This window comes from Pelmatolapia mariae, linkage group LG9, assembly GCF_036321145.2.
Source record: "Pelmatolapia mariae isolate MD_Pm_ZW linkage group LG9, Pm_UMD_F_2, whole genome shotgun sequence".
NCBI classification, from domain to species: Eukaryota; Metazoa; Chordata; class Actinopteri; order Cichliformes; family Cichlidae; genus Pelmatolapia; species Pelmatolapia mariae.
Genome location: NC_086235.1, coordinates 6,503,441 through 6,517,313, shown reverse-complemented (window position 1 = coordinate 6,517,313; position 13,873 = coordinate 6,503,441). Strand labels below are relative to the sequence as shown.

At 42.1% G+C, this 13,873-nt stretch overlaps 1 protein-coding gene across 4 annotated transcripts; it reads left to right on the top strand.

Annotated features, from left to right (window-relative positions):
* Positions 1-458: 458 nt before the first annotated feature.
* On the top strand, positions 459-13,771 carry mynn (myoneurin). 4 transcript variants are annotated; one of them, XM_063484417.1, is made up of 9 exons: positions 459-513; positions 1,104-1,178; positions 2,710-2,980; positions 4,526-5,502; positions 7,418-7,577; positions 7,984-8,162; positions 8,262-8,354; positions 8,670-8,795; positions 9,805-13,771. In XM_063484417.1, exons 3-9 carry the CDS (start codon positions 2,715-2,717, stop codon positions 10,251-10,253), a joined length of 2,250 nt encoding a protein of 749 aa, XP_063340487.1. In that variant the 5' UTR covers positions 459-513; positions 1,104-1,178; positions 2,710-2,714; the 3' UTR covers positions 10,254-13,771. The 4 variants fall into 4 exon arrangements, with proteins under 4 accessions (XP_063340487.1, XP_063340485.1, XP_063340488.1 ...); XM_063484415.1 differs by having other exon boundaries at positions 2,707-2,980; XM_063484418.1 differs by lacking the exon at positions 459-513 and having other exon boundaries at positions 553-1,178.
* The last annotated feature ends 102 nt before the right edge of the window (positions 13,772-13,873 follow it).

Sequence of the window (13,873 nt, the reverse complement as noted above, 5' to 3'; positions counted from 1 at the left end):
GTTGTAAGTAAAGCAGGAAAAAGTAGAATATATTATTATATATTATCATTGCATATTATTATTGCTATTACTACGACATAATAGTAATGATATAATATGAAATATAAAAATACATGTGCTAAATTGCATGACTGTTGACAGATAAATAGCCTACAGATACAGTCTACTTGGTAATACAGCTATGCTATTTATAAATATCAGCCAACAACAGCACTTTTGAACATTTCAAAATTAATTTCTTATTTTCTGGGCAACATTTTTTTATTGACTTCGTATGTGTATATTTCTTATTCTATAGATTAAAGGGTTAAATATAAATGAAATGAAATCTTTTATTTTTAGCTATTACTGTAAATCCATATTAATGATAGTAACCCTCCCCAACTGTCGTCCTTTGTCAGGGAGCGACGGTGTCTATCTTGACCGAACCCAGTTTCTCTTTGATCAATATTGTCGTCTCGCGAGAACTTCGATGTCACGTGGATTATGGCTGAAGATCGCGGATATTAGAAGGTACTTTTCTGCTTTTATTTACTTTGTTGTGGGGTAAAATCGCGCATTTACGCAATTTGCTTATTGCAGCTCGAGGCGTATGTGCATTAGCTGTCGCTAAAATAAGCATGTGCAGCTTTTTGTGGCCGCTTACGTCGGCACCGCCGGTACAAACCTTCGAAATAAGAGCACAATGTTTTGCGCGCTTTTTACCACTACGAAAACAGTTAGCTTCTGCTTCGTGAATGATCCGCTGTGGTTAAACACCCGTGGGCCTTGCTCTCCTGTTTGGAGGCTTCTACTACACCCAAAGTGCAGATAAGTCTGCGTAGAGACCTAAACGGCGAGCAGGAGAAAATTGAACCCAACGGCGACACCGCTGTTAGCCTTAGCCACAGCCCGAGGCCTGCTCAGGAAGCGGGCGGGAGCTTTTATTTTCCAAAACTGCTTCTTCATCTCACCTGCCAAGGCTGTGGATTCAGATCATTATACCTGTTCACAAGCTTTTATTCAGATGTTAGACGTCCACACGCCCGTATTTAGATTTTGAGCTGTTAATTAGACACTTAATATGCACCGCGGTTCGTTCTCACACTCTTTGTCATTAACAGGAGAGAAATCTACAAACCGAGAGCAAAGAGGAGGCGAAGCTGTGACTCTCCAGCAGCTCTGACACACTACTCACAGTAAGTTTTCACTCTGTTATCAAGTTTTAGAAATCCACGAGAAATCTGTGCTTTTATGTGCATTGACGTTTTTTGTGATAAGATTTAAATTTTGTGCAATTATTAAAAATATTAGAAACATTACACTGGATTTCCAGCAAGTGAGTCATTAATATAAACTGCAGGGGAGGTTTATTACGTTTGTGAGGTGTTTGTGTCTCGTTGTGATGTGTTTAGTCGTTTTAGAATAATTCAAGGCCTCACACAGGTAGATATTAAATTAAAGCTTATTTATAAAAGTGCTTTTCACAGACAAGCAGTCACAAAATACTGTACACAAAAAACTAGGAATAAATACATTACTATATAATTGAAATTTAACATTAAATGAATCATAAAGTCTACTGGGAGCTTCTGTAAAGAGTATAAAATAGAAATAAGTGTGAACTTGCTTAATAGAACTCATTAATAGTTTGGTTATTGGTTTCTGGTTTTTTATTTAAGTATTTATTTTTGTTGTTGTTGTATAGCTCAGATTTATCTAAGCCAGTAAACAGGACATTACTGTAATCTAAAAAACACTGATTAATTTTCTCCAGTTCAGCCAAGGAGACCGCTTTTTTGTTACAGTGTAGACATGTTCCTTATATAAAAGAAACTCTCAGGTAGAATTTGATTAGTCTGATTTATCTCAGGAACAGTGCTGATTATTACTGATCAGAGGAGCTAATATGTAAAATTGTTCAAATAAATCTTGTGGTGTCAAAGTCACACCTGTGGCTCTGTTAGCAGATGTCTGTCATATGAAGCTGGATTCAGTTAGAGAGGTAACCTCAGGTTTATCTGCAATCCATCAGTTTTCTGGTGTCATCAGTGCTGGAAAAACTTATGTCCTCTGGAGTAGAAGGATCTGGGGGGGGGGGGTTCTAGCTTTTTTTTCCTGTATGCTACGAATGGATGAGCTAATATAACGTCTAGCCTTACTGAAGTCGTCCCTTGATGTTCTCAGGTGTATGAGAATAATTCAAGGCCTCAAACAGGTAGTAAATACTATTCAGTCAATCTCTAAGGTCTAATAATTCAAACAAAATTGATTGCATTACAAGCAACAGCTTTTTCCCTGCTTTGGCCTGTTTGATGGGTATTTAAGACACAGAAGCCACACCCACTCACCGTACCAAGGCTCGCTTCATGTAAAGCTATAAAATAATTGGGCTTTTCATGGTTGACTCCACAAGTTTAGTCCATTTTGAGTGTTTATAATAATTTAGTAAATGATGCCTCAATTACCAAAATTAGTTTTTGAAAAAAGCTGTTATATTATATAAAAAGAGGTTATTTTCCTTGGACTGGGTTAAAGCTATTTTTGGTGGACTGTGCAGAAAAAAACTCTGGATAAAAGTGTTGTAGTTGCAGTAATTTGTTTACATCGCTCCTGGAGCTCAGTGGCTCAAACACAGGAGAAACGTCTCCCTTCATGCAAAGTTGTATTTTCCCGTTAAGTGTTGCTAATGCGTTAGTGATGAGGATCCCCTCGCCTGTTTTCCAGCAGCAGTGATGGCGCATGTCTTCAACCATGGGAAGCTGCTCCTGCAGCGCCTGCACCAGCAGCGGGAGATGGACTTTCTGTGTGACATCACCATAATGGTGAAGGACGTGGAGTTCAGGGCTCACCGTAACATCCTCGCTGCATTCAGCGAGTATTTCTCCTCCCATGCTGAGAAGGGGGAAGAGATCACAACTTTGGACCCCGACAAGGTCAGCCGGTACTCGCTGGAGAAGCTCCTGGAGTTCGTCTACACGGGACACATGAACCTCAGCAGGTAAGCGTGAGGGTTTAGAAGCTAGCATCAGCCAAAACACGGATAGCATTTACACAGGGTCATCCTGTACAGTTCTACATCTGTATACCCAACAACCTGAGTGTACAACATATGAACAGAATGACAGCAAAGTAGACTTGGATGTGATGAAGCCAACGTCAGAGTTATGGAAAGTAAATGTTAGTGAGACATCTTTGCTTTGTGCCTCTACATGATTTACTGATGGCTAAAATGTGCTTATTATTAGTTGGTGTTGTGGCTCACATTCGCTCATTAAGGTTTTGTTTTTTTTAATTAAGAAAGCTAGCTAAATAGTTTTTCAGACAGTACAGGGTTAAAGTTAGCACACAAGATACAGTTAGCCTGCTAGCTGCGTGAATAAGTTCTTGGTTGTTTTGTGGCGTTGAAGGCTTCTTCATCACTGCAAATCAAGATGGCGGCTTCGTAGTATGGTGGCTTACATGTTCGCCAACAAGCCAAAGATCTCTGGAGGACACAAAAAACTATTTATGAAAGGTCTGCAAAATCAAACGTGTGGTGCTACATGCTGTGGAGATCTCTTTTGAATCAAGGACTGAAAGTAGCTTCTTCAAGACAGGATGTTGCTTTGTTAGCTAGGAGAGTTTTGCTAAGTGAGACGGTTTGCAGTTTGGTCATTGAGCAGAGATCCTAGTTTGGTTAATGTTGACTGTAGTTTTGTCCTGCAGTCACTCCTGTTGTCATATGTGTTAGCTAACGTTAGCTCACCTGCTTGTACAGGCAAACTACTTGATTAAGCGCAGCACTGAGTTTGAGTTTTGCCTTGAGCCAGTTGTTTGATGATGTTGGTGATTTGTGGACTCCAGTGAGGGGCGTCCGCACAGGAAGCGATCCGTTCGTTATCAGTTTGTCGCTGATGGTTGGTCAGCTTTTTCAGGCTCTCGTTGCTGAGTAGCACTCTGCTGCATTATCGCCTGGTCCCATGTCAGGTGTCCGTACTCACTCTCATCAGTTATTCTTTCAACCAGTTGCCTCTAAATTGACCAATTTTTCACTCCAGACTGACTTTTTGTGGTCACTGGTTGCCATGGCACTGTTAGATACTTGTTCTGTGGACGCCCCTTTAAGGTATTCATACCTGACGTTTGACTAGCTCTGTTGGGTGGTGCTGTTGCCATAACAACAACAAGCAATAACTCACAAGGCGAGTGTTTTAGGTTTATGTACAACGGGGGGGGGGGGGCTCCAGGCCTGGAGGGCCGGTGTCCTGCAGGTTTTAGATGCATCCTTGATCCCATACAGCTGATTTAAATGACCTCCTCAACATGTCAGGACACCGGCCCTTGAGGCCTGGAGTTGCCCACCGATTATTCTCTGGACTGATCAACTTCTCCAACATTTTAGTGACATACTGCACAAGCAGCCACTTTAGTTTCTAAGGATATGTTTTTAGCTTGATTTCATTGGTTAATGCTGCAGATTATGAGAAGGTCATAGACGTGAGACACTTGCAAACTGAATTTTGAGTTGGTACTTTGAGTAAAATGTTTTTCTTTCTGGTTCCAGCACCCGACAAGCGGCCGTACGGCGAGCAGCCATCTTCTTAGGAATGACCGAGGCCACGAAATATCTGGAGGAGTTCCCTCACTGGTCTGAGCTCGGCGAAACGTCACAGTCGGAGGCAGATAAAGAGACGGGTCTCTCGCCTCCCAGCCCCGCCTCCCCAAGCAGCCCCAACTCCCCAGTCCCACTATCCATAGTCTCTGTTGCGGGGGAATGGCAGGAGGAAGGTAAGGGCAGCAGAGAGCAGGATGATGAGGGCAGAGATATGTTTGTGGAAGACGATGAAGAGTACACCCCAAGCACGCCGAGGAGCACCGGGAGAGGACAGGGCAGGAAGAGAGGTAGAAAACCTAAACGTTTTGGCGACGAGCAGATGGAGGCGAGCAGCTCGGCTGACGGCACGCCCAAAATCTACAGCTACAGAGGGAGAGGACGAGGGAGAGGCAGGGGCAGGGGGAGAGGAAGAGGAAGAGGGAGCTTAAAAAGTCAAGAACTCTATTTGGATGACTCTGATACGAGCGTGAAGGACTTTGGAGACACCTCAGCAGACTGGAGCCCCTCACAGGGGGAAGAAGAGGAGGAGGAGCCCGGGATGAAGAGGGCGAGACTGAGCACTGGAGAGGGGAGGAGAGGGCGAGGCCGCGGAAGAGGGAGAGGCCGCGGGAGAGGCAGGGGCCGAAACAGGGGACAGACCGATGAGGAGGAGGAGGAGGAGGAGGCGGGGGATGACAGCATTGGCGGAGGCACGGAGGAAGAGGCGGGGGAGGGAGTGGAAGAGGGCGAGATCGGGGAGATGGATGCGCTGGCTCTGGGCGAGATGTCGCTGTCGTGCACAGAGTGCAACAAACTGTTTAAAGACGTGAGCAGCCTGCGCCGCCACGAGAAAATCCACAAGGGGCTGAAGCCGTTCGCCTGCATCTTCTGCTCCAAAACCTTCAGGCAGGCCACGCAGCTGAAAACACACCTGCGCATACACACAGGTGAGCTCAGCACTGAGTGTCACGTAGAGCAGGGTGATATGACCAAAAATATTTAGCACGATATACATTTGAAAATGTGCGATAACGATATAACCGACGATATAATTGACACTAGACAAAATACTTTACAACTCCACAACTTTATTAGTGCAAAAAAAAAAAAACATCAATGTATTTTCACTTAAACAAGCAGCTGTTTTTTATGTGCATTAAAGTTATATAAAAATGTAACAGTGCAAATGCAAATTCCTTGCTGACAGTTTAACCAAAAGGCATTTCCAGTGGAAATTGGCCGACATGTCTTGAGCATAACCATGTATAATATCCACAAAACTTAAAAAGAGGTTATACACACACAATACGGTAATATTATGTTGAGGCACAATATGTATCACTCCGTGAGGTTCCTGCCTACGGTAGCAGTAATGCTCCGACAATCCATCAAGCGGTGCGGGTTCGTAGCTTAGCAAAGTCGTACTAAAACATTTGACAGATTTTCGAGCGTCGTGTACCACATAAAATCGTTTCGAGGTCAGTAAACACAACCAGAATTCATACATAAAGCACACGGGATTATAAGGGGCACTGTCGACTTTCAGAAAAATCAAAGGATTGATTTTAAGTGTGCCGTATTTTCCAAAAAACATGGTAATAACGACGGTCCGCTAGCATGCTCTACCAAAAATAGTGCTTTGTTGTGTATCTGACGGACGAAAGCTAAACCAGTTCCACACCACTGAAGTTGCAGCATTTTTACAAACCAGTTCTGGTTCATCGGTTTCATTCACCTATCCGCTTCGCCCTTCTCATTCTCCGTCGCCGCCATGCTTTTTCCGCTTTTTGTGCGTATGAAAACAAAGGCACTGCGCATGCACGTTTTACCCATATTCTATCCCCATATTTCATTTTGTTATCGTTGCCCAACATTACACCGGTATTACCGTGAACGGTATGACATGGCCCAGCCCTAGTGTCACGTGTTTTTGTTACTGGGTTTGTGAAGATGTGAGGCTGCTACACAGCTTTTCATTTATAATTAAGTGTATAAAGACAAGAAAATACACCAGCAAGGTTCTTAGTCAGAATCAAACTTCGGTTACTTTGATTTATAACCTCATTAACCCTTTAACCCCTAATCAGCAACAAAAATCAAGGTTTTTTGTTTTGGTTTGGGGTTTTTTTTTTTTTGCAAAATAAAACAAAAACTCACTGCTTTCAGACACCATTAAAATTTTAAAAGAAAAAGTTGCAAAAACATTCAGGCCTTTGCAGTCGAAACATTTCCTGGTGAGTTTCTGGGCTCAGATGCTACTTTGTAGTCTTACTTCCAACAGAGTCATGTTTATTGTTTTAGAAACAGGACTTCTTCCATCATTTATATACAGTCTGTAACCCTACTGCATTGTTTCTAATTAATTCTCTGTAATTTCCTGTCACCTGACTTCGAGTGTTGATGCTTGTGTGCTGGTTTTATTCATAATTTCAGTGAAAACTTTGGTTGAAATCAACTTGATAAACAGAAGAAAAGTTTCTTACACGTATTAAACATGTCAAACTGGCGCTCCGGTGCTTTTCTGTGACATTTAAATGCATAAGACGTTTGCACGTCCTCTGCAGCAGAATCCTCCCTCTGTGTCACAGAGCTGTCCTATACTTTCTGCTTCCTGAGCTGCAAAAACAAGCTCCGGAAGCAGGAAGACAAACATAGGATGTTGAGCACAAGCATGAGTCTAAGTTTGGAACAGAAATACATCGTATCACTCAGCAAACCTTTGAGTTAAAATAAAAGTATGTGCAACGTGGATGTGAAGACCTGTGTCTGTCACCAGATAAGTGGAAAACCTTGTAACCCATCAGCTGGCAGATATAATGTAACACACGTATAACAAGCGTCCTCCTTGTTTCTCTGTTGCAGGCGAGAAGCCGTTCAATTGTGCCGATTGTGACAAGTGTTTCGCTCAGAAGTGCCAGCTGGTCGCTCACCGCCGAATGCACCACGGCGAGGAGAAGCCGTACACCTGTGAGCGCTGCGGCTTCAAGTTTGCTACCTCGTCCAATTATAAAATACACATCAGGTACGTCAGTGTGGAAGGAGCTGAGGCCAGGAGGGCCAAGAGCCTGCGTATCTGCATGCAACTCACCTTCACTTAAGCTTTCCTTTTATTACATATGACTGACGTAACGAGTCAGCTGCTGGTCTGCTTCCACCGAGGAGCTAGTTAAAGATCTTTATTTTGCTCTCGCACACACGAGGGTGTTTACGAGTGGCAGAACTAATAACATTAACCTATTGTAGGTTAAACTACCCAGTAGTTTCTATAGTAACAGTTCTGGTCTGAGGGCCACTGAAGAAAAATGTGGTTGCTGGGTTGCACACGTGTGAAGGTGATTACGTGGTTCTCACCTGTGACTTTTTTAAGCACTTGTTGTTGTGAGTTGTTGCTCTATAAATAAAGTTGTATTTTAACACGTTTCCCACAGACTGCACAGCGGGGAGAAACCATACGTCTGTGACATCTGCGGCCAGGCGTTCGCTCAGTCCAGCACGCTGACGTACCACAAGCGACGACACACTGGGGAGAAACCATACCAGTGCGACCTGTGTGGCATGTCCTTCTCTGTGTCTTCCTCTCTCATTGCCCACACACGAAAACACACTGGTGAGAGATGTGCAAATGAAACGATGCGCTGCTCTGGTTTCCTGCCGAACTGGGCAAATAGACTTTACAGACATTTTTCTGTATTTCTGTGCGTTTCAGGCGAGACTCCGTACAAATGTTCGCAGCCTAAATGCGACGCCAAATTTGTCACATCCTCTGAACTGAAGAAACACATGCGGCGACTTCACCCAGGTGAGTTCAAAGCTTTGTTTGTTACGCCAAACATTTAAAGAGTGGTTAGATGGGACTGAAAGTCACCAGTATCACACCAGGATCCTACTGCTAACTGCAGCTGTCTTTCAGGAGAGCTCATAACCTAAAATGTGCTTTATTGACATAATGAAACTATTTTAAAAATGTGGCTCAAACGGGTGTGGAAGAACTAATGAACTGAGTTATAAAGAGAAAGCTCTCAGCTCCACACAGTTTCTGACCAATCGAGGTATAAACAGAGAGCCAGAAACAGATTGGCTGCAGTATTTAAATGCGTTCTCATGGTGTTTGCAGAGGGGAATAGCGGCGTGCAGTGCCTGCTCTGTGGAAACAGATTTGCCAGCGTGAAGAACATGATCAAACACCAGGACAAAGCTCACGCCGACGAAGTGCGGCAACACAAGGAGAGAGCCCGAGCCGGTGAGCTGTCAGCCTGTTTATTAAAATCCACTGTGTCTTAAAGTGCTGTTAAAGTTTAATTGACGTGTTAGAGTCACAGTCAGTAGATCTTTTTGCAGCTTCAGTCAGAACCCCCCCCCCCTCTCAGTGTCACTGCATGATTCAGCCCTGAGGCTGGAAGCCCATCACTGTGTTTACATGTGCATCAGTGTCCTGGTTAGCATTAGCTTTTTGAAGTGTCCATGTCCTGTGCAATAAAGCAGGATGCTGCAGCATGTAAGCATCCCATTGTCTGCAGTGTGCAGGCTACCTGCAGAGGCACCACTTAGACCAGCAGCAGAAACTTCCTCTCTGGCAACAGAGGAAGTGCCTAATAGAGGAAGTGAATTCAGTGTCTTTTTTGGGGGCGGGGCTTGCTGACCAAGTCAACACATTAAAGGCGCTAGTTTCTGAAGATTTTACATCTCTGTGCCTGTAAGCTTCAGATATGTGGGGTTATTCTCCATCTTTAAACCAATGTGGCAGACTTCAGTATGTAGAGTCAGTGGAGAGTTTAAGGTCTAGCTGTGATCCCAGTGAAAATGGAATAGTATGATTGATTGAAAATGAGCAATAGTTGATAATCTGCCAGTGTAGATGATCAGAATTACTTGAACTGTGACAACAGACAACTGTGTCTGTGTATAAGTTTGTTTTTGTTTTTTTTTTTGTTTTTTTAAGTGGGTTTTCCAGATTTATTAGCTCAAAGTCCACTCCACTGGTGATGGCAAAGTAAAGCAGACACACCAGAGCACAAGCTCAAAGTCAAACAGTGTTGTGAGCTAGGACTCTAAATCAAGCTTAACATGGGAGTGTTGGATCTGCCTTTAACAAGTGTGCAGTGCTGCTGCTGCCTTAAAGGCACAACAGCAAAGCTCCAAATTCTGCTTTGGGACCTTTTAAAGAACAGGCAGTAAAACGGTGTTGTTTCCATGTTGTCTTCTGGCTGCTCAGCAGTGACTGTCTGACTGGGTTTTGTGTGTTTGAGCAGTGGTCCTGCTGTCCACCAGCCATCCTGTGGCCTTCGTCCAGAACAAGCTCTCCCAGGAGAACAAAGGTTTGGGCTCCATCCCCGAGGGCGAGCCAGCCAACCCTGAACCGACCACTCCCAACCCCAAAGCCAACGACCCCGCCACGGCTGCCACCGACATCGCCACCACTGACTCTGCTGCAACCACGACCGCCGCCAGCGTGACCGCTGACGGCGCCACGGACGCCGACGCCATCATCCACGACTTCAAGGCGGAGCCCACACACACCCCTCTCACCACCGCAGAGCAGGTGACCTTCGACGCCGATCAGGAGCAGACCATCAACTCGGACACGCTGCACGCGCTGGTGGAGCAGCTGCGGCCGCCGCCCTCGCCCGCACAGACGCTGGAGCAGATTGTCATCATCAAGACGGTGGACAACATGGACAACATGCCCCCTCAGCAGTGAGGCCTGAGTAACACTGATCAGAACTAAATTTCAATTTTAAACAGTCACTCGCTGATTGGCATAAAGTCAGTGCTCATGTTCAGGATAAAAAAATCAACATTTGTAAAGATAATCTACAATACAAAGACAATTTGGTCCAACTCGGGCTTTATTTTCATAGTTTTGACCATCATTTCAACCTGTGGTACAAACAGGAAATGCGAGCAGTCGAGTTAGAAACTAACAACAAGGTTAGACAAAATATTTTGGACGACGGACGGCAAAATATAATCCAAACTATATGTCGCCACATTCAGTTAAATCCATTAGGACAGACAGTGATGGGAGCGTTTTCAGACTTTTTAAATAAATTAATCGCATTATGTCATTATTATTAGTCAAAAAAGTCTCAAGTAGCATCCTCAGAAGTCTTTTTTGTCTTCCATACATCCCAAAACCCAAAGACTTTCAGCTCTCTGTGACTTAAAATGGAGAAAAGCACCAAGTTCTGCATTTCAGAGGCTGAAACTGGAAACATGATGTGGTTACCACAATTTGTACGTGGAAAAACCAGAAAAATGATGTGCTGGCATGCACACATTTAATATTTTGCAATAATAAAAAACTTTCCAGTATTTTTTTAAATTGTGACGTATGAGAAACAGACGATCAGATTCACAGCTCATGCTCTGTAATTTGGTTTATTATCAAAATCACTTTAGCGGTAGATTCTAAAATATTTACAGATGAACAACCAAGACGAGCGTTTCCACCAAATTAACACTGATGCAAAAAGCATCAAATGAAGCTATAAAAAAAACCCAAAACACAAACCCTTAAAGAAGCAGCGTGGCTTCAGTTGAGTTGGTTTACTGGTCAAAACTATAAGAATAAAACCTGACCCAGTCATCCTTTTAAAAATGCCCATATTTTTATTAGAAGTGAAATGAAAGTCATGATCCAGCAGGACGATTTACAGCTCCTCAAAGAGAACATGGGTCATATGGCAAACAAGATGCAGTTTAACCGTGTCAGTGGCTGATACTGTTGTGTGACACCAGTCTTGAGCTTGAAAAAAAAATGAGTGTGATGGAGATCTGAAAGAGGCTAAAAACAGATCAGTTATTTTTCTAATGAAGATTTTTGTTTCCTTGGCAGACAGGAGGAACGAGCGGCAATAAAAGGCAGAATCAAATTATTATAACCCCAATAAGATTCTCTCTTTGTGTTCAGCAGTGACGTTCATGATCAGCACTGATGATTTCATGCTGTTGTGCTTAAACCTGTTTCACTTCTGAATGACCTGCTAACTGTTCGTTGGAGTCACAGTTAAACTACATTCTTCCTGTAAAATCCACTGTTTGGGTTTACCAGATGTAACCAGTTTTCTCCCAGCATTAACCACCTGTACACATGAAGATAACCAGTTTGATTACTTGTGCTGTCTTTTCAATCAGCAGATGTCAGAATCAGGAGGGAAGGGAGGGGGGAAAAAGCCCAATCAGCAGATCTGTAAAATTTACCGTTGTTCAGATGTCTAACGTTCTGATCCAAGTTCCTCGTTTCACTTCCCAGCTTAATGGTGAAGTGTGTGAAAAAAGAAACTGATTCTACATTTTCTTCTACTGTAGAAAGTGAAGCTTTGATTCACAGCGACTGACCTGCTTCAAACCGCTTAAAGGTGCTTTTTGTAAAAACAGCCCGTTGTGTGAAGATGATTTACAAGTCCAAAGACGAGTGTGTTGGGTTACTGTGAGCGTGAATTGTTGTATATCTGACCAGAAGAATGAGTTCAAGGATATAAGCAGCAATGAAAAAAGGAGTTTCCTCCTATGGGTTTCTGGGATCTCCATTAGAGAGAGGGCGATTAGCTCAGGGTAGGAGGAGTCAGTTTAGGTAGTTCAGCTTCCTCCTTTAGCGAGGTGTTTCAGGACTGTCTGCTGGATTAAGTGGCTGGAAGAGGAAGGTCTCCTTAGACTGCAGACCCCACAACCGTGATCTGGATACACAGACGGATGGAAATTAACACCTTTGTATTTTGTGGCAGAGACGTACTCCTGTAATACCACTTTGGAGCACAGGGTGGAGCAGTGAGTCAGTATAGTGTCCTCTCTGTCACTGACCTGGCTCGTTTGGTAGCTAAAAGACTGTGTAGTGTTTTTATAACGCGAACAGAAACTTTAGATAAGCTAGAAATCTGATCAGGTATCATTTTAAACTTACACAGAAGAAGGTGGCGCTGTTTGGGGCGGATAACTGTGCTTCCTGGTGAAACACCACCTCCTGGTGGTGAACGTTTGCATTACACTTTTTTCTTTTCTTTTTTTTTACAAAAAGTACCTTTAAAGTCCTCTAACCTCACACAACATTTTCTCCGACGTGGATGGTGTGGCTGCAGTTTTTTTGTTTGTTTGTTTGTTTTTTCTATTACAGCTTCCTTTTGTTTGATGGAGTAACGCTTGTAAAGAATAACTGATACAGTACAACTCCATTTTAATAGTTAGCGTAGTGAATAGGAGCTTTGGTATCATAAGATGTAACATCTTTATTTATCAAGCAATAAATGTTCCACCCTGCAGTGACATGTGATAATGGTGGCTTCATTGATGTAATAGAGGCTCTTTTTATTCTTCTTTTTTCTTTTTTTAAGTAAATCAGTTGTTTCAGTGTGAAAGAGTGAAAAATGCATTTCTATTAACATGACCGTAGCTGTTTGTTTATTTCATTTGGTTTTTTTGTTTTAGGTAAAATGTCTGCATTACTTGTAAAAATTTGTGAATTACATATACAAGTTCACTACTGTATGAAAAATGTACAACAGCAGCAGGAAAATAAAGACCGACAAAAAAGGGACAATCGGACTGCTGTTTGTCAGTTTATTATGACATTTTTACTTTTTTGTTCTTTATGTCACTGCAGATGTTTTGGTTTTTGTTGTTTTTCTCAAGCAGAACCACCTGTTTAGAGGATGTAATTTGATTTATAATATAATCAGTATGTTCTAAACGCATCGACATTGCAATAAAACAGTTACTGAGCAAAGTGTCTAGAACTCAGTGGATACTATTTAAGGAACAGCAGTTTCTTGTCATAAATAAATGTGATACTTATGATTGGTAATATATAAATAACACAAGTGTCCGATCAATTAAAAGTATTTTAGGAGTGAGGAAATGATTGGAATTGCTCAAAAATACCGTCTAGCAATATAATGCAAATTATTTAGATTTTACATTATATTCAGTGATGATTTTAAAATATTTCATGTAGCTTCTTAAAAAGCACAGAACACTGACTTAAAGACAAACTGAGGACAATCCTTTAAAGGATTAATTTTTAAAAGTTTTATCGCAATATATTTCATGTTTTAAAATACACAAAATAGGCTAAAGCTCAAAATTTGTTTCACAATTCTTTTTGACTATTGACTTTTATTGATTTGTTTTCTTGTAAATGCATCCACTTTGTTTCCTAAAACAATTTATTTTCTTTTACATTTCTCTAACTGATCATAAAGATAAAAGCTGTAATTAATTGTTTTGCCATTGATATTTCTAATTAAAACGTTTAGTTTCTCTTAAATATGAATTTGTGTTCTCCTGATTTTAAAATTGAAACTAATAAATTGGAAATATTCTTTT